Below are 24,347 nucleotides of genomic sequence, written 5' to 3'. Positions count from 1 at the left end.
AAGCAAACAAGAGTAACAACCATCCAAATGACCTTTGGCAGGTTACTTAATAATGTCAACTATATGCACCCAAAAATATCAATGAATAAAAAATTCAACAATAAAAATGAATAATTGACAACAGAATACAGTAGCCTATGTTAAAATTTACAAATCATCTCTAGGTACATAACAAGGTATCAAATAAGGCTTCAGAACAATGAAACCAAAGTGATGTGACAAGGTGTACCATTATGTATTTACATAAATCAATAAATAGTTTATTGCACATGAACTTAACCCCATATTACAACAAGGACAAAACAGAAAAGAGAAAACAAAACGGTCCTTCTTTTGGAACCGTGAAAAAAAAATGCTTAAACATGGGTTCATATTCTTGAACAAACCTTTTACATATCAGAAGGAAGAGGAGGGAAAATGCGCGACACAAGAGATATTACATATTCTTGAACATATTTCTTAGAATTGTTTGGGTCAGGAATCCAATGAATCTCACTCATATTTGGTGTCTCAACATAGGCCATAGTAAACTCCCCCACCTTCACTAGCTTCCCTCTCTTCCCTGCCCGCAGTACAAGGTTCTTGTGCTGGTATGAAAATATGCCATTGGTAAGACAAATTATGTCACCTGAATCAAATGCATCACACTCATCTCCCCAAAACTGAAAATGAACTGCTGCAGTTTTATCAGCCACAAGGGCCAAGCACATCTTGTTATGCCCTTCTACTATGGTTTTCCCTTTGTCCAAAAGGATGAATTTAGTGTCTATGTTGTTCTGAGCTGCAGGCACAATGTTTTTGAGAAGAATCATGCTGTCACTCATTCCTTCAATAACCTGTAATGCATTTCATTAGATAAGTAAGCACAGAATCATGTGACATGAAAATAGCTTTTACAACTTTTCCTTTTACCATACTTTTGGAATTAAGAAGCTTCTTAGAACCAAAATAAAAATGTAACAGATACATATTTGTATCTGTATAACATGAAATAAGATAGGATATAAAGTTAATTATCGACTACCATGCCACATAAGTTACAATGATCTAACAATTAAAAGAAAAATAATATCAACATGGTATCCTAGGCAAACCAATTTAAATTTAGTTGGAGCTTAAAAAAATGAGACACCTACAATTTTTTTCCCTAGGTTCCATATACATCAATTTAGGCATCTTGGGACAGTCATGCAAACAACATAAGCATTTTCCCACTAGGCTGGTTAACAACATAAATCAAATGTTGTCATTATGTTGCCAAACCCAAATCTCTAGAGTTGGTCAGATGAGAGAAATCCCAGTAAATAGAGGTAGAGAAAAACTATATTGAAACTATTAATGATTTGTGTAAATGGATTTTGAAGAATTGGTTTTCATTATTCTGCAGAAGACAAAGGCATCATTGACCTATTTAGTTGATCCCAAATAATAGCGAAAATATATATTTATGTTGGTTGCTGTTAAGGTCCTCAAAATCATGATTCGCAAGGATGCTTACGATCTTGATCATACAAAAAAAATGAGAACTGGTGGAATCCTTTTGAGATCACCAGGGAAGATTATGAAATCAGGGGAATCAAGTCAGTCAACAATCTGCCTGAGCCGAAGGACCTGTGATACTGACAAGTTGACAAAACTAGTGTGCAACCTACAATTGAAGCTCCAGCAAAAACTTGATTGTCGTCAACCTCCTTCCATTACTTGGCTTGACCTCTCTAATTCCCTCATTGATCTCTATTTCTCCTTCCATTGATCTGTGCTCATTGATCTTTATTTCCCTTTTCACTGATCAATGCCAATCAACAATCTCTCCCATTTGTTTTAACGTGTTTTGATTAGCTTAATTTCAAGAAATATTCTCTTATTTTTGTCAACTTCCTGAGAGCTTTGGAAAAATAAGTGATTTTTTATCCTAAGAAAAGCTTTACCAAACATGCTCAGTTCCGTGTCATGTTTAGCTTTGACCTATGCTGGGTGAGTGGTCACAATTCCTGTTCCCCCCTCACCCTACCCAAAAGAAAAAATAACAAAAATACAAAGACAAACTTTATCCTGCATATCATTATCTTAACCATCCATTTGAATTATATGGTTAACATTTGCTCCTCTCACACTCTCATCTTCCACCTTTTAAATCTGCTAGAACTGGTTCAAGCATGTAAAATTTTAGATGGATTCAATTCAATAATAAGTGATCATTAGAATATAGTTATAATTATAACATCTAACAAAATACATCTAATTTTGAAATTTATACTACTGATAATCTGTAGTTTGTGCATGTACTTGATACAAAATAGACATCACTTATTCGAAAAAAGATAACAACTGGCATGATTTAATGGTTACTGAAGCAATTGTTGATTACCTTATAATCAGGATACCCTGATCCAATTTTCTTGCCCTCTCCCTCAAGGCATTTTGACCATGAAACTTGCTCAGTGAACCCTAAAAATGAAGAAAAAAAGTGACTCTACTAATACTAAACAATTGTCTGCCAGAGCGGACAACTATTACTATCCTCCAGAATGGGAACCGAGTCAGGTATATCAGAAAATTAACAAACAGACCAATACATCACAAGCACAGAATATCTCTTAGCCAATACACAGAATTAAAACTGAAAATCATTAAACCACTACCAATCAATTGCCTAACAAGAACAGAACGCCATAGTTTTTTCTCAAGGAAAACAGTTCTATCAAAATTTAATACATAGCATAATAGTACATATACATAATATGCACAAACATGATCTACCAAACCTTCGTACATAGCTTATCACAATGAATATGTCTATTATTTTCCCAATTTACAAAATTCCACCATGAAAATGAAGAGTTTTCTATATACGGTTTGAAGATCTCAACCCAACAAAACAAGAACACGCGATATCCACGACTACATAACATCATCGAACAATTCAAATCTACAATAACAAAAATGAAATAACACTAATAAAAAAAAAAAGAAGATAGAATTGAATCCGAAATTTAAGAAGCATGGAATTGAAAAAAACCCTAATCGTGAACGCGCAATCATCAAACGTGAAAAACAAAAGTAAAAAAATTCGCACCATTGTTGTTTATCTCCTTGAAAGACTGAGAAGCTTTTTCCACAGAATCAGATATTCTTCAGTGGTTCAGAAATGTTCGATCGTATTGAAATTTATGGCTCAAAGGTTTTTCTGGTTATAAAAGTAGTTTTGCTTAGCTCGTTTTGAGAGCTAAAGATTGTCCAGAGGATAAAAAGAATAGGGTTGCATAGAGATGAAAAGAAAAGTAAGAGATGGAGAGAAATGAATAGAAATTATAATAAGAATTGAAATAGCAATTCGACCTTTTATAAATTTTGAATGAAAAGAGACTAATGTAAAAAAAATACTTTGTACCTTCATGTATTTTCAAATGTAAATTAAAAAATTGAATCATTAACTATCTAAAAAATAAAATTAAAGTAATTTGTTAAAAATATGAACAATTTTTAAGTAGTTGTAATTGTGGTTGTAGGAATAGTTTTGAGTGATTTTGAAAAGTAAAAAAAATAAAAAATAAAAAAATAGTGGAAAAAGAAAAAGCAGTTTAAGAGATAGTTACAAGATAGTGAAATAGGGTAATCCTTTTTTGTTATTGATGTGGATTGGTAATTTTATTATTGATAAGTGGAATCAATGTAATTTGTACTTCTATATTTTATTTAATAAATATTTTTATGATTATCCGTCAATTTGAATTAATAAAACGAAGTATTAAATAGTTTTCAATTTTTTTAAAATTTTGTATATTTAATTTATGCATTAAAAACTTATAATTTAATGATTGGATCATTGAAATTCAACATATATACACTATGAGTTATTGAGTAAAGTAATTTTACTAATTAGAGTCTTGATCCCTCCTCATAATATATAATATATATATATATATATACAATAAAAATTTATTTATTTAAAAATATTAATATTTAATTTACAAATAATAAAATTAAATAATAATAGTAATCTATACTAATATATAAAGAAATATCTTTTTTTAGTAATCATCTTTAGTCTTCACATTTAATAGAGCATATAACCTTCTATTATGAAAAAAAATAAAAAATAAAAGTATTTTTTAATAACTACCACAGGAAATGATCATTAAACAGTTCAATAGGGAGGTCGGATATCCAAATCCATGCAGCAATCTTGCGCATTTATGAAGCAGTAAACGAAAAGAAATGATGGCATCCTTGCTAGCATTAATGGATAGGTTGATCAATGTGAGGACACCATCAAGAAAGGGTGCCATTGTTGAACCACTATATAGTGATCTGCAATCATCCAAGGTCCCTCAAACAAGATATGTTTATAATCTTCTTCAACGGTAAATTGAACAAGAAAATATTCTTGTGATAGATCCACTAAACGGATTGCTCCTGCCTTTGCCCATTCCCGTTGCGCCTTATTGTCCAGCATTTGATACGAAACTCGTTTACCAAGAACATTGAGAATTAAAGAATTACGTTAGGGGGAACACCATGTCTCAAACTCCTCTCGAGTCACTGTGATAGTAGGACAAGGATCCAAATCCTCATTAGAGGTTTCAAAGTTGTCATTATCCTTATAGAACACATCTTTCGGAATCTCCATCTCCTTTAGGAGATTATTAAAGTCAGAGAAGACTTTTCCACCAGCAGGATTTAGTAGACTATCCCAATACGATTTTAATGGAGTTTTCTCGACCACAAAAATAGGGCCAACTTCATCCATGCAAGCATCATTGACAACAGAATCTTCTATTCCAACAAAATTCTTCGTTTTGACCTTTTTCGTGCTTTGTACAAGGGATCATCACTTGAAGGGCTCCCTCTAAAACCCTCGTAGAGCCTCCAACCATCACCAACAAAATTCTTCTATTTTGTGTTCTTTTAATAATTATTCACTTCACTATTTTTATTACTTAATTACATTTACTACTTAATAATCTCAATTTTTTATTTTATTTTAAAATTTTTAAATAAAATACAGAAGTACAAAGTGTCTCAACATCACTCATTATATATAAAAAGGATATCTCGCTTTGAGTTTTAGACATTTATATACTTTTATTGTAGTTCCATCATCATAAAGTAAAATAAAAAGAAAAAATATGTATAAAAAATAATTATTTTACCTCATGTTATATCACTCAATTTATATTCTATAAAATTCTATTATTTTATGTTTACTAATAGAAAAAGATACTTATGTCTTTATTTATAATAATGTTATATAGATTTTAATAAAAAAATGAGATTAATATATTGTTATAAACTCTGTAGTTAACGTTGTGAAAGAAATATCTGAGAAAACAAAATCGTAATCCATGGGCACGCTTCACATTGGAAGCCTCGTTTCTCAATCTCCGCAACCGCGTCTGGTCGTGGCAGCTTCCTCCGCTTCCTCATCAACCAAGTTGCTCACTTTTCTCGGCAAAGGTGGCTCCGGCAAAACCACCGCCGCTATTCTCGCCGCTCAGGTCCCTTTTTCATCTTTACCCCTCGCATTTCCAACTTTTTTCTTAACCTCAATGTACTCGGAAAAAAAAATATATGTATACATTGTGAATGAGTAAAGTGTTTATTACCAATCAAGAGAGGAAGAATTGGTTTTCTATGGTTTATCTAAAGATTAGTATCTTTGAGATTGAAGAATGCAATTGGATTGATTCTTATGTGAAAGTGCTTTTGTACATTTACTTATGCCACTTTTCTGAGCCTGAAACTTGAAAAGGAACAAAAAAAGGTCACTAGTGTAGTGAAGTTCTTTTTGGAATCGACAACAACGGAACCTTTCTATGTAGCTTTTTCATCTCTTGCTCACATGTTCCTATTTCAGCCACACAACTTAGGATCTGTTTAGTTTGGGTGTTTCATGTTGAAAGTAGGAAACAAAGTGAAAATTGTGACATTATTGTAATTATTTGTTAAACTGGGAACAAAAACGTAAAATGTTTTCTCAAACTAAGCAGATCCTTAATTCTTTTCTATTGTATTGAAGAGAACTTTCATTTTGCTGCAAATATTTACTTGATATAAGTCATAATCATCTGAGTTCAACAGTGGAAAAGTATTTAATCTCCCTCTTTTTATTTTTATTTCATGTGCCTTTTATTTCAGCACTATGCGATGGCTGGATTGAATACATGTTTAGTGATACACAGCCAAGACACCACTGCTGACTATCTCCTCAGCTGTAAGATTGGAACTTCCCATGTCGTGTGCGGCAAGAACCTTTCTGCTGTTAGGTTGGAAACAACTAAAGTGAGTGTGATGCTTTCTCCTTTTCCTTCCCCTATATAAATTTGTGTGTACTCTTGGTTGGTGTCTAAGGAATATGTATATTGCTCTATAAGTGCAGATGCTTCTTGAACCTCTAAAACTTCTGAAGCAAGCAGATGCCCAACTTAATATGACTCAAGGCACACTTGGAGGGGTGGGTACGTAATATGTTTTCAGTATCTTATTTTAACTGTATTTATGGTGGACATGTATTCCCTTGATCTAGTTTTTATAGTGGGGCTCTGTCCTCTTTTCTTTGTCATATAATAGATTGTTGGAGAAGAGCTTGGCATTCTACCTGGGATGGACCCTATTTTTTTGGTACTTGCACTTGAGAGGCTTGTAGGATTTCTGGGGATTGCAGCTTCAAAGAGTCAGCAAAATAAATTTGACCTAATAATTTATGATGGTATCAGCAGTGAGGAAACCCTGCGAATCATTGGTGGAAGCAGTAAAGCGAGGTTGGTTATGGAATTTTCACTCTCTTACACTCATATGCACACCCTTACCATTATCTTTGGCTTGATATTGTGATTTTGTAGATTGTACTTGAAACATCTCCGCACCTTGGCTGAGAAAACTGAACTTGGGAGATTGGCTGCTCCTTCACTGCTGAGACTTGTGGATGAAGCCATGAAAATCAGTAGCAGCAGATCTTATTTCAATGGGAAAATGAGCTCAGAAATATGGGACAGTTTGGATCATATGCTGGAGGTAAGAGTAACTTTCTTTGTTGATTGTGTGTTAACCATTTTAACATAATCATATTCATACCTTAACACAAGACTATAATTTTCTTTGTTGATTGTGTGTTGACCAGAGAGGATCTTCTGCCTTCTCAAACCCACAGAAATTTGGTTGCCTCCTTGTGATGGATCCAAACAATCCAACCTCAGTCAATTCTGCATTACGATATTGGGGGTGTACAATTCAGGCCAGTGCTCAGATTTCTGGTGCTTTTGGAATCACCTCTCTACAAGAAAATTTAGAATCATTGGAAAGAGCAAAGAAAGAATTTTTTCCTTTGCCTTCTGCTTTCATATCAAGTTTGTCAATGAATGGCCCGGTAGATTGGAGCAGAGTTCTACTGGACACAGTCAATGAAGATGCTAGGCATCTTCTTAATTCACTGTCAGGACAATGCAATGAAATACCATTGCCAGTTAGATTTGATAATATAAAAAAATTGGTTACTCTCTTCATGCCAGGTTTTGACAAATCAGAGATCAAGCTATACCAAGTATGATATGCTTCTGTTCATATATTTTATATGAGATTTTTTTAACTGATATTGATGATGCTCATTTTGAAATATTTAACAGAAATGAGATGAATATTATACTCTTGGGCATAGAAGTTAAAAATTGAAATATATTTTTGGTCTCTATAATATATATTTTTTATATTAGTCCTTATTATTTTACTTTAGTCCTTATAATATTTAATTTTCATTTTAATCCTTATACTATTTTGTTCATTTTGGTTGAACTGGATAGCTTGAATTCTATGGTTGTATTGGATGTTTATGTTTGACACTTGTCATATTGTATTATGGTGCTTCTCTTTCTATCACAGATTATGCTCGCTACATGGTGCAAGTTTGTGCATTTTTTATGTGGATATCTCATAATTGAGACGCTGATTGCTTTTTCTGTATATGTTTCTCTTAAAAATATACCAAATGCAGTACAGAGGAGGATCTGAGCTTTTGGTTGAGGCAGGAGACCAAAGACGTGTTATTACTTTGCCTCCAGAAATTCAAGGAAAGGTTGGCGGAGCCAAATTTGAGGACCGAAATCTTGTTATTACGTTGCTATGACCCTATTATTATTATTTTACCTTCTATGCTTGCTGATAACTATTGATGTTTCAGCAGAGGCCATTCTTCTTACACCTCATTTTTTGCATGACTTGCTTTCATAAATGATTATGGAAAGGAACAAGAATAGCATATTACTGCTAGATATACAGCAGCATCATATATATTTGGAGAATGCCTGTTCTGGTTTATGCTGGTGTAGTAAATGTCTCTTGTTCTTTCTCTCCTTTGAAATTTACACATGAAATTATTGGCCTCCAGCTGTCCGATCAAAATAATCTCAGAATTCGTTGGCTTTCCATTAGACCTAAGCATTTGATGAGAGTATTGAATATTGTTCAGTTGAATCTTATAATAGGGATAAACATGAAAATAGGCAGAGGTAGGATTATGTTGGAGTTCAAAGTAACAATTACAATATGATTCTCTTATCATCATTGTATAACATCCAATATGTATAGGCTATGCAAAATAAAGCAAGATGGAATTTACAGCTGAAAAGGCAAAATATATTTATATGAGACGCAGCTGAAAAGGTAACATATATTTATATGAGACGCAGCTACAAAAGAAGGGTAAAAATTCTGATGGATATCCTATATTTCTGATTTGATATCTTCACTAGCTTGGGAGGATTGGATGCGGCTCCTTAGGTCTTCAAAAGCCTTCATGCTCTCTGCATCAAAGCCTCCTGCAAACTGAAGAGTTCAACACCATCATTAGTATGTATTATTCTGTGTTTAACAAATTTTCACATTACACTTTCTGACAAGAAATGCTAAAGCATTCTTTTTCAACACTCTTATTAGGTGAAATTTATGTGAATCCCATTAAATACTGATTTCCCGTTTGATGGGTCTCGTAGCTAAACTAGTGAGGCCAATATTCATTTCAATTAATAGGAGTAATATGTTCTTAATACCCTTCTATCGGCAAACAACTATATTTAAAAAACTAGAAAAGTACGAATTAATATATGAAAATCTTATTTATATTGCTTTGGTATGCCAAAATTTCTGTTTATAAGTGAATTCCTGAAGTTATTCGTGTTAATAAATTCATCTCTTTGGAAACTAATTTGTATAAATCACAAAATTTGGAGATCAACGCAATACAAGTCACATTTTAATAACATCTTGTAATGGCCTATAAAGTGTAATGTGTTTTCAACCATAAACAATGAGTTGGAAACTTTCGCAGTAATTATTTTTCTACTTCAGCTAGCTAAGTATACCTAAGCAAAATCAGTGCTAATGAGTTATGACCTCAAAGGTACTCGGAAGAATGATACATGTTTTCAGCTCAAGCAGATGAAAAAAGTGACCTAGAATTACCTGATGGACACGGAAAGCGAAACGCACTCCTTGCAGAATCAAAAACTCTCTGGCTGGTTCTTTTTCAGGGCCAGATAATGCATCAAGCTCAAATGCAACACGTTTCATATACTTCTTTGCTAGTTGTACAGAAGAAAGCTTGATCTGCAATGTGAGGGTTATAACACAAAGTGACCATATTATCTACATCATCAACGTTATAATAACAGATACTCCAAGGCATACAGTAGTGACTATAAATTGTAAATCTATTCATGGCATTATCCGCCATGATACAATCTTACCCTGATGAACCCATTATGCACTATTTGTCGCATTTTTTTTTTCCTTTTCTTCAAATAGGTATAGCATACTGGTAATATTTCCATGATATTTAAAATTGTACGCTTAACAGATAAAGAAAGAGTCCAACCTCTTGTGTGAACACAATATAAACCAATCGTATTAGTATAGAAGCATACCTTGCCAACAACTCCTGAATCCAATAGCCAATTTACTGGGATTCCAAATTTCCTGTAACGTGAAATAGCCATATCTCTTGTCCTCAAGAGTGCATATACGCTTTGCTCCACTCTGGAAACAAAAATATAACACAAATGAAGATATGAGTTGATAAAAGAAGTAACAGGTGTGTAGTTCTAGAGAACTGTAAGAAACATGACATACAAAACGTGTATATGTAACGTTAAACATTTTTGTGACTTGAAATTACGAATCAAGTATACATGAGAAAATGATTTAAACAGCTTTATCTGTAAGGATTATGTTATTAAGCACTCAAGTAGGTATCTACCAATGGTATTCAAGATAAATAAATCTATAGAAGGAAAGGATGCATACTTTTCAAGCAGTGAATACATTTTCTTCAGAGCAGCTTCACATGGGAGTTGGGGATCATCTATGAAGGTGGAGACTTTGTTCTCCAATTTCATCAAATCCTGATATTCAAAAGCTGCCTCCCTTAGTGCATCTGCTTTCCATTCAGGCCAATCAAAGTGCTTGAGGACAGCTCGTTCATCAACCTTGCATAAGGAATAAAATGAGGTGAATAAGTATGCAGAAGCCACTGAACATAAAGTTACAAAATGTGGAAAATAGATTTATTTTTTCTGTTTTTGATGTGGGAAAACGTGATTACAAGTGAACCATTAAGTCATAAAAAATTTGAATCATTTCCTAAGCAGAGGAAAATGAAGAGGTTTCCTAGGAAGGAATGTTTTAAATTTTAAGGAGAGCACTAAAGAGTTGACTTCTGTGGTTTATCATAAAATTTCACTGATGAATATGCAACGACAGCTAAAGGCATACCAGGAAGGAAAGCTCTTCATCTAGCCAGTTGACAAAGGCCACCAGATCATTAATATCCGAGAAGGAGGCTGCTCCAACTTCAGTTGCCAATGAATTGACAAAATCACCTTGTGTTTCTGTTAGAAAATAAATTTAATAGAGCACAAAAAAAAAATATTTAGATTTATCAATGAAACCAATGTCAACAACACAATAAATACTATAAAATTAAAAACAAAATAATAAGTAACAACTAATTAAACACAAAGAGTAAATTAAAATATTAAATAATAAGTTTAGAGTAGTTTGGGTTGAAGCACGTAGAGCGCTATCCTTACACTACTAGAAAAGTTTCATTTTCCTGCAACAAAAATATTTGCAAAATTTTTTTGTGAATTTTCCTGCAAAAAAAATATTTGCTGAAATTTTTTGCGAATTTATTTCCGAAAAATAATTTACAGATATTTCTTACAAATTTTGCTACAATTTTAATAATCATAGAAATTTTTCCATGGTAAAAATTTGCAGAAAATATTGTAAGAATTTTATTTTGTTTCTTGCAAAAATAAATTTGCAAGTAATTACTAAATGGTAGAAAAATTTTGTAGGTAACTTTTCATGTAGATTTTTTTTTGAAAAAATATTTAAATTTATAAGTTTAAATTTTAAAAAAAATTTCAAGTCCCATATCGATTGAAAATAAAACAATTAAAGAGTATATAAGTTGGGACAACATTTATCATACAAGTTGATTTGTATGGTTGAGTGTTAGACTTATAATCTACAATCTTAGAATTTAAAAGATTATGTATCACATGTTGGTTTCATGGAAACAAATGCTTCGGATGAATTTATTGTGAGCATTTGAAAGTTGAAGAATTATTGATAGAATTTATAGTAATTTCTTTAATTTTTTTGTAAAAAAAATTTCTGCAGAATTTCTTGCGAAAAAATTAGTAGGAAACTTTCTTGTGAATTTTCCTGCGAATTTTTTTTTGCATGAAACTTTACTGCAAATTTTTTTTGCAGGAAACTTTCTTGCGAATTTTTTTCGCAAGAAATTTCGCAGAAAAATTTCTTACAAATTTTAAAATTTGAAAAAATATATTATCTACGAAGGTATTACCTGCAGATAATATTTCGCAGAAAAAATTGTAGGAACAACACGAATTTTTCATAAAAATTCGCAGGAAAAGTCGCATGAAATAAGATAAATTCTAGTAGTGTTAAAGAGAAAACACCCCCACTACACTGGTAATTTTGAATCTTATAATGCGCTCCTCTCCTAAGATATGTCAACCCATTAGACCGTTCGAGTGCAGTGAAAGATCCCCGAACCAAAAAACATCACTCCAAAAAATATATTTTAGTAGTAAAAATAATTTTGAAGAAGAAATAGACGAACTTGTGTGTATTTTTTTATATCTTTTTCTCACGTACTAATGTGTATATATAGGCACAATATTAAATACTTTTTCTCAAATCAAGAGTACGCGCATGCATCAGTTTTAACTTTTGTTTATTTTGCAAACTTTCCGGTGGTAACAGTAAAATAGTGAATGCACGTTGTGCTAACCACTTTGAAAAAATGCAAGACTTGTTGAAGAAACTAAAAGTGATGAAGTATCCTTCTTTGCCTCATTTTCATCAATGTTTGATAAAAATCAACTAGCTCAGGAGCTCGGTGAACTTTGTCACTGTTAGGTAAGAAAGCAGAAACATGTTAATAAAACCAGCCATTTAGGCGGATCCAGCCATATAGGCGGCAACAAATAAATAAAACTAGCTAGATGATGATAGACAAAGAAAGAAAAGAAAGTAGACAACACAAGAATTTTACGTGGTTCACCCTTACACTAGGGCTACATCCACGGGACCAACTCCGAAAATATTTTATTACCACCTTCCACAAATTGTGGGAATACAGAACTCTTCACTCAACAAACACTCACTCTACAAGAGGAAACTTGTGTTTTTGAGTAATTTCTGAGTTGATTTACAAGTGAAATGGGGAGGCCTATTTATAGTTGAAGCTCCAAGGACAATCTCGTAAATATCCTAAAGCTTAGGGGCAAAATCGTAATTTTCCCTTTTGATTTTTTTTCACCAGCACCGAAAGTTGTTTGGCTGGTTTTGGTGGCTGGATTCTTCTACAAATCTCCCCCTCCAGCCACAGTCATCCCGACAAGCTCGATACATCGTCTGAGCTTTTCTCTGGTCACATTCTTTGTTAGCATATCAGCAGCATTTCTATCTGTATGAATCTTCTTTAACTGGAATAACTGCTTTTCAATGGCCAATCTGATCCAGTGATACCTTACATCAATATGTTTAGTCCGAGAGTGGTACATAGTATTCTTGCTCAAGTCTAAAGCACTTTGACTATCGCAATAAACTATGTATTCCTCTTGCTTCAACCCTAGTTCTTGAAGAAATTTCTTCATCCACAACATCTCCTTTCCAGCTTCAGTAGCCGCAACATATTCTGCTTCAGTTGTGGATAAGGAAATGCATTTTTGCAACTTAGATTGCCATGATATAGCTCCCCCTGAAAAAATAAATATATATCCTGAAGTGGATTTTCTATCATCAAGGTCTCCAGCCATATCTGCATCTGTATAGCCTTCAAGAATTGATTTGGCTCCTCCAAATCTTAAACACAGTTTGGATGTTCCTCTCAAGTATCTCAAGATCCATTTTACTGCTTCCCAATGTGTCTTCCGGGATTTGATAAATATCTACTCACGACGCCAACAGCATGAGCGATATCTGGTCTTGTACACACCATAGCGTACATTAAGCTTCCGACTGCTGAAGAGTATGGAATTGTTGACATTTTCTCCCTTATTGTTGGACATGATTTCTTGCTGAGTTTGAAATGCCCAACAAGTGGTGTAATAACAGGCTTAGCATTTTTCATATTGAACCTCTCTAGAACCCGTTCAATATATCTTTCTTGTGATAACCACAATTTTCCTGCTTTCCTATCTCTGATGATGTCCATTCCTAAGATATGCTTTGCTGCGCCCATGTCCTTCATGTCAAATGCCTTTGACAATTCTACTTTCAGATTTTTGATCATTTGAACATCTTGGCCTACAATTAGCATATCATCCACATATAGGAGAAGGATAAGGGATTTACCATTTGGATATCTGTTGATATACACACAAGGATCTGCATCTGTTCTTTTGAAACCTTGACTTTTTATGAACGAGTCAAACTTCTTATACCATTGTCGTGGAGCTTGTTTTAATCCGTACAAGCTCTTTTTCAACTTGCAAACCATATCTTCTTTTCCTTTGACCTCAAAGCCTTCAGGTTGCTCCATATAGATCTCTTCATCTAAATCACCATGCAAAAAAGCTGTCTTTACATCAAGCTGCTCCAACTCCAGATCCATGCTTGCTACTAGTCCTAGTATGACTCTGATAGAACACATTTTAACAACTGGAGAAAAAATTTCTTCAAAGTCAATACCTTGCTTTTGGCTGAAACCCTTTACCACGAGTCTCGCTTTATGTCTGACTAGCTTATCACCATCTTTCTTTAGTTTGAATACCCATTTATTTTTGAGTACTCCTCTTCCTTTTGGCAGCTGTACTAATTCATATGTATTGTTCCTTTTTAAAGAATCCATTTCCTCTTGCATTGCCTTCACCCAGCAGCCTTTGTCTTTATGAGACTGCACTTCTTGGAAGCTTTCAGGCTCTCCCTCATCAGCAATGAGGATGTATTCAGAACTGGGGTATTTTGTAGATGGTTGGCGTTCTCTGGTAGATCTTCTTATTTGTGGTTCTACTTGCCCAGAGGTATAGGATGGCTCCCCCTGCTCATTAGCCTCTGTATCAGGTACAACAACTTCTTCATCTATGCTTTCTTCATCCCCAAAGACTGGCTCTTCTGTCTCATATTCTGGTTCTTGGGTTTGTCTTCCATCAGTGACACATTCTGATGGAACATGAGATGTTGGATTAACACCATCTTCCATAGGTTTTGCAGCTTCCCCACCTTTTAGATCTTCTATCGTCTCGTGCTCATGGAATATTACGTCTCTGCTTCTGACAATTCTCTTCCTTTTTGGATCCCATAGCTTGTAACCAAATTCCTCATTTCCGTATCCAACAAAAACACAAGGAATGGCTTTATCATCCAGCTTTGATCTTTGTTCCTTTGGCACGTGCATAAATGCTTTGCAGCCAAAGACTTTCAGATGAGAGTAACTTACTTCTTTTCCTGCCCAAACTCTCTCTGGAATATCAAAACCCAATGGTACTGATGGTAATCTGTTGATGAGATAGACAGCAGTTTGTACAGCTTCTCCCCAAAATGGCTTTGGTAGTTTAGCCATTCTGAGCATACATCGTACCTTCTCCACAATTGTACGATGCATCCGTTCTGCAATGCCATTGTGTTGAGGTGTGCCAGGAACAGTTTTCTCGTGACGAATACCATACTTGGAGCAATAATCTTTAAACTCCTTTGAGATGTATTCTCCACCATTATCTGTTCGGATACACTTCAACTGTTTTCCTGTTTCCCTTTCTACCATGACATGAAACTGCTGAAAACATTGGAATACCTGACTTTTTGCTTGTAGCAGGTATACCCATGTCTTTCGTGAAGCATCATCAATAAATGTGACAAAGTATTTATTGCCACCAAGTGATTCTACCTCCATGGGACCACATACATCAGAATGTACTAGCTCCAACTTATTCTTTTTCCGATTGGAGCTCTTTTTGAATGATACTCTATGATGCTTACCGAATACGCAATAATCACAAGGGTTCATAAAATCTCCTTTGGCTTGAGGAATAAGGGATTGCTTGGCCAAAAGTTGTAATCCTTTCTCACTTATGTGCGCCAGTCGTCTGTGCCATAAATTAGGTGAAGCATCATTTTCCACTGCATTTAGTTGTCCTTTACACACCTTTACATATGTCTTGTAAAGCGTGCAACATAACTTCCCTTTTGCTACCACCAAGCTTCCCTTGGTGAGTTTCCATCTGCCACCTTTCATGGAATGTTCATATCCTTCCTTGTCCAGCACATTCACAGAAATCAGGTTCAAACGTATATCTGGAATATGCCGCACATCTTTCAGTATTAATGTGCACCCAACACCAGTTTGTAAGTGGATGTCACCAATTCCCACTATTTGTGAAGTACTTTTGTTCCCCATGTTCACGTGGCCAAAATCTCCTTTTCTGTAGGTGGTAAAGTATTCCCTCTTGGGAACACAATGGTATGAGGCAGCCGAGTCGATAATCCATTCCTCATCTGGTTCTGCAATATGACAACACTCTCCTTGATTACATAAGAGTGTTATTTCATCATCACTGGCTGATGTTGTTGCTGCAGTATTTCTGTCATTTGCCTGATTCTTGTCCTGGATCTCCTTCTTCAAGAATCTACAATTTTTCTTGAGATGGCCTGGCTTGCCACAGTTGTAGCAACTGCGTCTTTCCCTGGACTTGGAATGATCTCTATGGCCTCTTGGTGTTCTGCTTTTACTTCGACTCCTGCGTTCTGTGACAAGAGCATGAGTCTCATTTTTGGCAACATCTCTTCTTCGGATCTCCTCATTGAGTATGCTATTTCTAACCATATTCAATGATACTTTGCCTTCTGGTGCAGAATTACTTAAGGATACTACTAAAGTATCCCAACTGTCTGGTAATGACCCCAAGAGTAGCAATGCTTGCATCTCATCTTCAAGCGTTAAGCCTGCTGAAATTAGTTGCATGACTAGGCCTTCGAAGTCATTCAGGTGCTCCGCTACGGCTCGTCCTTCTTGTAGTTTCAAATTCATGAGCTTTCGCATCATGAATATTTTTGATTGAGCATTCTTTGTCTCGTACATACTCTCTAGCTTCTTCCAAAGAACTTGGGGATCTGTTTCTTTGGACACTTGATTATAGAGAGTAATATCCACCCATTGACGGATGGTACTTAAAGTCTTCTTCTTTAATTTCTTCCAATCACCATCGGACATCTTTTCGGGCTTCGATCCATCGCCTTCAATTGGATCGTAAAGGTCCAATAAATTAAGACGATCCTCCATCATTGACTTCCACAATGAATAATTTGTTGCCGTCAATTTCACCATGGTGCCTGTGTTGCTCTCCATGACTTATCTGCTTCTTCTCGGATCGCTTCTGCAAACTTCTGCCAAATTGGTGATGAAGACCAATTTGCACTATTCACTATTCACGTAAATAGTATTTTTTTTTCACAAAATACTATTTACTTGAACAGTACTCTCGCCAGCTGTTTAGCAGAAACAACCGGCTCTGATACCAGTTGTTAGGTAAGAAAGCAGAAACATGTTAATAAAACCAGCCATTTAGGCGGATCCAGCCATATAGGCGGCAACAAATAAATAAAACTAGCTAGATGATGATAGACAAAGAAAGAAAAGAAAGTAGACAACACAAGAATTTTACGTGGTTCACCCTTACACTAGGGCTACATCCACGGGACCAACTCCGAAAATATTTTATTACCACCTTCCACAAATTGTGGGAATACAGAACTCTTCACTCAACAAACACTCACTCTACAAGAGGAAACTTGTGTTTTTGAGTAATTTCTGAGTTGATTTACAAGTGAAATGGGGAGGCCTATTTATAGTTGAAGCTCCAAGGACAATCTCGTAAATATCCTAAAGCTTAGGGGCAAAATCGTAATTTTCCCTTTTGATTTTTTTTCACCAGCACCGAAAGTTGTTTGGCTGGTTTTGGTGGCTGGATTCTTCTACAAATCTCCCCCTCCAGCCACAGTCATCCCGACAAGCTCGATACATCGTCTGAGCTTTTCTCTGGTCACATTCTTTGTTAGCATATCAGCAGCATTTCTATCTGTATGAATCTTCTTTAACTGGAATAACTGCTTTTCAATGGCCAATCTGATCCAGTGATACCTTACATCAATATGTTTAGTCCGAGAGTGGTACATAGTATTCTTGCTCAAGTCTAAAGCACTTTGACTATCGCAATAAACTATGTATTCCTCTTGCTTCAACCCTAGTTCTTGAAGAAATTTCTTCATCCACAACATCTCCTTTCCAGCTTCAGTAGCCGCAACATATTCTGCTTCAGTTGTGGATAAGGAAATGCATTTTTGCAACTTAGATTGCCATGATATAGCTCCCCCTGAAAAAATAAATATATATCCTGAAGTGGATTTTCTATCATCAAGGTCTCCAGCCATATCTGCATCTGTATAGCCTTCAAGAATTGATTTGGCTCCTCCAAATCTTAAACACAGTTTGGATGTTCCTCTCAAGTATCTCAAGATCCATTTTACTGCTTCCCAATGTGTCTTCCGGGATTTGATAAATATCTACTCACGACGCCAACAGCATGAGCGATATCTGGTCTTGTACACACCATAGCGTACATTAAGCTTCCGACTGCTGAAGAGTATGGAATTGTTGACATTTTCTCCCTTATTGTTGGACATGATTTCTTGCTGAGTTTGAAATGCCCAACAAGTGGTGTAATAACAGGCTTAGCATTTTTCATATTGAACCTCTCTAGAACCCGTTCAATATATCTTTCTTGTGATAACCACAATTTTCCTGCTTTCCTATCTCTGATGATGTCCATTCCTAAGATATGCTTTGCTGCGCCCATGTCCTTCATGTCAAATGCCTTTGACAATTCTACTTTCAGATTTTTGATCATTTGAACATCTTGGCCTACAATTAGCATATCATCCACATATAGGAGAAGGATAAGGGATTTACCATTTGGATATCTGTTGATATACACACAAGGATCTGCATCTGTTCTTTTGAAACCTTGACTTTTTATGAACGAGTCAAACTTCTTATACCATTGTCGTGGAGCTTGTTTTAATCCGTACAAGCTCTTTTTCAACTTGCAAACCATATCTTCTTTTCCTTTGACCTCAAAGCCTTCAGGTTGCTCCATATAGATCTCTTCATCTAAATCACCATGCAAAAAAGCTGTCTTTACATCAAGCTGCTCCAACTCCAGATCCATGCTTGCTACTAGTCCTAGTATGACTCTGATAGAACACATTTTAACAACTGGAGAAAAAATTTCTTCAAAGTCAATACCTTGCTTTTGGCTGAAACCCTTTACCACGAGTCTCGCTTTATGTCTGACTAGCTTATCACCATCTTTCTTTAGTTTGAATACCCATTTATTTTTGAGTACTCCTCTTCCTTTTGGCAGCTGTACTAATTCATATGTATTGTTCCTTTTTAAAGAATCCATTTCCTCTTGCATTGCCTTCACCCAGCAGCCTTTGTCTTTATGAGACTGCACTTCTTGGAAGCTTTCAGGCTCTCCCTCATCAGCAATGAGGATGTATTCAGAACTGGGGTATTTTGTAGATGGTTGGCGTTCTCTGGTAGATCTTCTTATTTGTGGTTCTACTTGCCCAGAGGTATAGGATGGCTCCCCCTGCTCATTAGCCTCTGTATCAGGTACAACAACTTCTTCATCTATGCTTTCTTCATCCCCAAAGACTGGCTCTTCTGTCTCATATTCTGGTTCTTGGGTTTGTCTTCCATCAGTGACACATTCTGATGGAACATGAGATGTTGGATTAACACCATCTTCCATAGGTTTTGCAGCTTCCCCACCTTTTAGATCTTCTATCGTCTCGTGCTCATGGAATATTACGTCTCTGCTTCTGACAATTCTCTTCCTTTTTGGATCCCATAGCTTGTAACCAAATTCCTCATTTCCGTATCCAACAAAAACACAAGGAATGGCTTTATCATCCAGCTTTGATCTTTGTTCCTTTGGCACGTGCATAAATGCTTTGCAGCCAAAGACTTTCAGATGAGAGTAACTTACTTCTTTTCCTGCCCAAACTCTCTCTGGAATATCAAAACCCAATGGTACTGATGGTAATCTGTTGATGAGATAGACAGCAGTTTGTACAGCTTCTCCCCAAAATGGCTTTGGTAGTTTAGCCATTCTGAGCATACATCGTACCTTCTCCACAATTGTACGATGCATCCGTTCTGCAATGCCATTGTGTTGAGGTGTGCCAGGAACAGTTTTCTCGTGACGAATACCATACTTGGAGCAATAATCTTTAAACTCCTTTGAGATGTATTCTCCACCATTATCTGTTCGGATACACTTCAACTGTTTTCCTGTTTCCCTTTCTACCATGACATGAAACTGCTGAAAACATTGGAATACCTGACTTTTTGCTTGTAGCAGGTATACCCATGTCTTTCGTGAAGCATCATCAATAAATGTGACAAAGTATTTATTGCCACCAAGTGATTCTACCTCCATGGGACCACATACATCAGAATGTACTAGCTCCAACTTATTCTTTTTCCGATTGGAGCTCTTTTTGAATGATACTCTATGATGCTTACCGAATACGCAATAATCACAAGGGTTCATAAAATCTCCTTTGGCTTGAGGAATAAGGGATTGCTTGGCCAAAAGTTGTAATCCTTTCTCACTTATGTGCGCCAGTCGTCTGTGCCATAAATTAGGTGAAGCATCATTTTCCACTGCATTTAGTTGTCCTTTACACACCTTTACATATGTCTTGTAAAGCGTGCAACATAACTTCCCTTTTGCTACCACCAAGCTTCCCTTGGTGAGTTTCCATCTGCCACCTTTCATGGAATGTTCATATCCTTCCTTGTCCAGCACATTCACAGAAATCAGGTTCAAACGTATATCTGGAATATGCCGCACATCTTTCAGTATTAATGTGCACCCAACACCAGTTTGTAAGTGGATGTCACCAATTCCCACTATTTGTGAAGTACTTTTGTTCCCCATGTTCACGTGGCCAAAATCTCCTTTTCTGTAGGTGGTAAAGTATTCCCTCTTGGGAACACAATGGTATGAGGCAGCCGAGTCGATAATCCATTCCTCATCTGGTTCTGCAATATGACAACACTCTCCTTGATTACATAAGAGTGTTATTTCATCATCACTGGCTGATGTTGTTGCTGCAGTATTTCTGTCATTTGCCTGATTCTTGTCCTGGATCTCCTTCTTCAAGAATCTACAATTTTTCTTGAGATGGCCTGGCTTGCCACAGTTGTAGCAACTGCGTCTTTCCCTGGACTTGGAATGATCTCTATGGCCTCTTGGTGTTCTGCTTTTACTTCGACTCCTGCGTTCTGTGACAAGAGCATGAGTCTCATTTTTGGCAACATCTCTTCTTCGGATCTCCTCATTGAGTATGCTATTTCTAACCATATTCAATGATACTTTGCCTTCTGGTGCAGAATTACTTAAGGATACTACTAAAGTATCCCAACTGTCTGGTAATGACCCCAAGAGTAGCAATGCTTGCATCTCATCTTCAAGCGTTAAGCCTGCTGAAATTAGTTGCATGACTAGGCCTTCGAAGTCATTCAGGTGCTCCGCTACGGCTCGTCCTTCTTGTAGTTTCAAATTCATGAGCTTTCGCATCATGAATATTTTTGATTGAGCATTCTTTGTCTCGTACATACTCTCTAGCTTCTTCCAAAGAACTTGGGGATCTGTTTCTTTGGACACTTGATTATAGAGAGTAATATCCACCCATTGACGGATGGTACTTAAAGTCTTCTTCTTTAATTTCTTCCAATCACCATCGGACATCTTTTCGGGCTTCGATCCATCGCCTTCAATTGGATCGTAAAGGTCCAATAAATTAAGACGATCCTCCATCATTGACTTCCACAATGAATAATTTGTTGCCGTCAATTTCACCATGGTGCCTGTGTTGCTCTCCATGACTTATCTGCTTCTTCTCGGATCGCTTCTGCAAACTTCTGCCAAATTGGTGATGAAGACCAATTTGCACTATTCACTATTCACGTAAATAGTATTTTTTTTTCACAAAATACTATTTACTTGAACAGTACTCTCGCCAGCTGTTTAGCAGAAACAACCGGCTCTGATACCAGTTGTTAGGTAAGAAAGCAGAAACATGTTAATAAAACCAGCCATTTAGGCGGATCCAGCCATATAGGCGGCAACAAATAAATAAAACTAGCTAGATGATGATAGACAAAGAAAGAAAAGAAAGTAGACAACACAAGAATTTTACGTGGTTCACCCTTACACTAGGGCTACATCCACGGGACCAACTCCGAAAATATTTTATTACCACCTTCCACAAATTGTGGGAATACAGAACTCTTCACTCAACAAACACTCACTCTACAAGAGGAAACTTGTGTTTTTGAGTAATTTCTGAGTTGATTTACAAGTGAAATGGGGAGGCCTATTTATAGTTGAAGCTCCAAGGACAATCTCGTAAATATCCTAAAGCTTAGGGGCAAAATCGTAATTTTCCCTTTTGATTTTTTTCACCAGCACCGAAAGTTGTTTGGCTGGTTTTGGTGGCTGGATTCTTCTACAAATCTCCCCCTCCAGCCACAGTCATCCCGACAAGCTCGATACATCGTCTGAGCTTTTCTCTGGTCACATTCTTTGTTAGCATATCAACAGCATTTCTATCTGTATGAATCTTCTTTAACTGGAATAACTGCTTTTCAATGGCCAATCTGATCCAGTGATACCTTACATCAATATGTTTAGTCCGAGAGTGGTACATAGTATTCTTGCTCAAGTCTAAAGCACTTTGACTATCGCAATAAACTATGTATTCCTCTTGCTTCAACCCTAGTTCTTGAAGAAATTTCTTCATCCACAACATCTCCTTTCCAGCTTCAGTAGCCGCAACATATTCTGCTTCAGTTGTGGATAAGGAAATGCATTTTTGCAACTTAGATTGCCATGATATAGCTCCCCCTGAAAAAATAAATATATATCCTGAAGTGGATTTTCTATCATCAAGGTCTCCAGCCATATCTGCATCTGTATAGCCTTCAAGAATTGATTTGGCTCCTCCAAATCTTAAACACAGTTTGGATGTTCCTCTCAAGTATCTCAAGATCCATTTTACTGCTTCCCAATGTGTCTTCCGGGATTTGATAAATATCTACTCACGACGCCAACAGCATGAGCGATATCTGGTCTTGTACACACCATAGCGTACATTAAGCTTCCGACTGCTGAAGAGTATGGAATTGTTGACATTTTCTCCCTTATTGTTGGACATGATTTCTTGCTGAGTTTGAAATGCCCAACAAGTGGTGTAATAACAGGCTTAGCATTTTTCATATTGAACCTCTCTAGAACCCGTTCAATATATCTTTCTTGTGATAACCACAATTTTCCTGCTTTCCTATCTCTGATGATGTCCATTCCTAAGATATGCTTTGCTGCGCCCATGTCCTTCATGTCAAATGCCTTTGACAATTCTACTTTCAGATTTTTGATCATTTGAACATCTTGGCCTACAATTAGCATATCATCCACATATAGGAGAAGGATAAGGGATTTACCATTTGGATATCTGTTGATATACACACAAGGATCTGCATCTGTTCTTTTGAAACCTTGACTTTTTATGAACGAGTCAAACTTCTTATACCATTGTCGTGGAGCTTGTTTTAATCCGTACAAGCTCTTTTTCAACTTGCAAACCATATCTTCTTTTCCTTTGACCTCAAAGCCTTCAGGTTGCTCCATATAGATCTCTTCATCTAAATCACCATGCAAAAAAGCTGTCTTTACATCAAGCTGCTCCAACTCCAGATCCATGCTTGCTACTAGTCCTAGTATGACTCTGATAGAACACATTTTAACAACTGGAGAAAAAATTTCTTCAAAGTCAATACCTTGCTTTTGGCTGAAACCCTTTACCACGAGTCTCGCTTTATGTCTGACTAGCTTATCACCATCTTTCTTTAGTTTGAATACCCATTTATTTTTGAGTACTCCTCTTCCTTTTGGCAGCTGTACTAATTCATATGTATTGTTCCTTTTTAAAGAATCCATTTCCTCTTGCATTGCCTTCACCCAGCAGCCTTTGTCTTTATGAGACTGCACTTCTTGGAAGCTTTCAGGCTCTCCCTCATCAGCAATGAGGATGTATTCAGAACTGGGGTATTTTGTAGATGGTTGGCGTTCTCTGGTAGATCTTCTTATTTGTGGTTCTACTTGCCCAGAGGTATAGGATGGCTCCCCCTGCTCATTAGCCTCTGTATCAGGTACAACAACTTCTTCATCTATGCTTTCTTCATCCCCAAAGACTGGCTCTTCTGTCTCATATTCTGGTTCTTGGGTTTGTCTTCCATCAGTGACACATTCTGATGGAACATGAGATGTTGGATTAACACCATCTTCCATAGGTTTTGCAGCTTCCCCACCTTTTAGATCTTCTATCGTCTCGTGCTCATGGAATATTACGTCTCTGCTTCTGACAATTCTCTTCCTTTCTGGATCCCATAGCTTGTAACCAAATTCCTCATTTCCGTATCCAACAAAAACACAAGGAATGGCTTTATCATCCAGCTTTGATCTTTGTTCCTTTGGCACGTGCATAAATGCTTTGCAGCCAAAGACTTTCAGATGAGAGTAACTTACTTCTTTTCCTGCCCAAACTCTCTCTGGAATATCAAAACCCAATGGTACTGATGGTAATCTGTTGATGAGATAGACAGCAGTCTGTACAGCTTCTCCCCAAAATGGCTTTGGTAGTTTAGCCATTCTGAGCATACATCGTACCTTCTCCACAATTGTACGATG

General features: G+C 36.2%; 3 protein-coding genes across 4 annotated transcripts; 1 reads left to right on the top strand and 2 right to left on the bottom strand.

Annotated features, from left to right (window-relative positions):
• Positions 1-200: 200 nt before the first annotated feature.
• On the bottom strand, positions 201-3,312 carry LOC109792846 (uncharacterized). 2 transcript variants are annotated; one of them, XM_020352295.3, is made up of 3 exons: positions 3,077-3,311; positions 2,369-2,448; positions 201-836 (listed from the first exon to the last, which is right to left on the bottom strand). In XM_020352295.3, exon 3 carries the CDS (start codon positions 822-824, stop codon positions 390-392), a length of 435 nt encoding a protein of 144 aa, XP_020207884.1. In that variant the 5' UTR covers positions 825-836; positions 2,369-2,448; positions 3,077-3,311; the 3' UTR covers positions 201-389. The 2 variants fall into 2 exon arrangements, with proteins under 2 accessions (XP_020207884.1, XP_020207883.1); XM_020352294.3 differs by lacking the exon at positions 2,369-2,448 and having other exon boundaries at positions 3,077-3,312.
• Positions 3,313-5,301: 1,989 nt separating this feature from the next.
• Positions 5,302-8,310, top strand: LOC109792844 (ATPase GET3D, chloroplastic). The gene is made up of 7 exons (XM_020352293.3): positions 5,302-5,498; positions 6,139-6,282; positions 6,380-6,454; positions 6,571-6,761; positions 6,843-7,014; positions 7,121-7,540; positions 7,988-8,310. Exons 1-7 carry the CDS (start codon positions 5,346-5,348, stop codon positions 8,117-8,119), a joined length of 1,287 nt encoding a protein of 428 aa, XP_020207882.1. The 5' UTR covers positions 5,302-5,345; the 3' UTR covers positions 8,120-8,310.
• Positions 8,311-8,465: 155 nt separating this feature from the next.
• Positions 8,466-12,480, bottom strand: LOC109792847 (protein CHUP1, chloroplastic). Its single transcript, XM_083067400.1, has 6 exons — positions 12,474-12,480; positions 10,762-10,877; positions 10,294-10,475; positions 9,915-10,026; positions 9,454-9,597; positions 8,466-8,817 (listed from the first exon to the last, which is right to left on the bottom strand). Exons 1-6 carry the CDS (start codon positions 12,478-12,480, stop codon positions 8,716-8,718), a joined length of 663 nt encoding a protein of 220 aa, XP_082923526.1. The 3' UTR covers positions 8,466-8,715.
• Positions 12,481-24,347: the final 11,867 nt, after the last annotated feature.

This window comes from Cajanus cajan, chromosome 11, assembly GCF_000230855.2.
Source record: "Cajanus cajan strain Asha chromosome 11, NIPB_CcT2T_4, whole genome shotgun sequence".
NCBI classification, from domain to species: Eukaryota; Viridiplantae; Streptophyta; class Magnoliopsida; order Fabales; family Fabaceae; genus Cajanus; species Cajanus cajan.
This window is presented reverse-complemented; position numbering and strand designations above follow the sequence as displayed.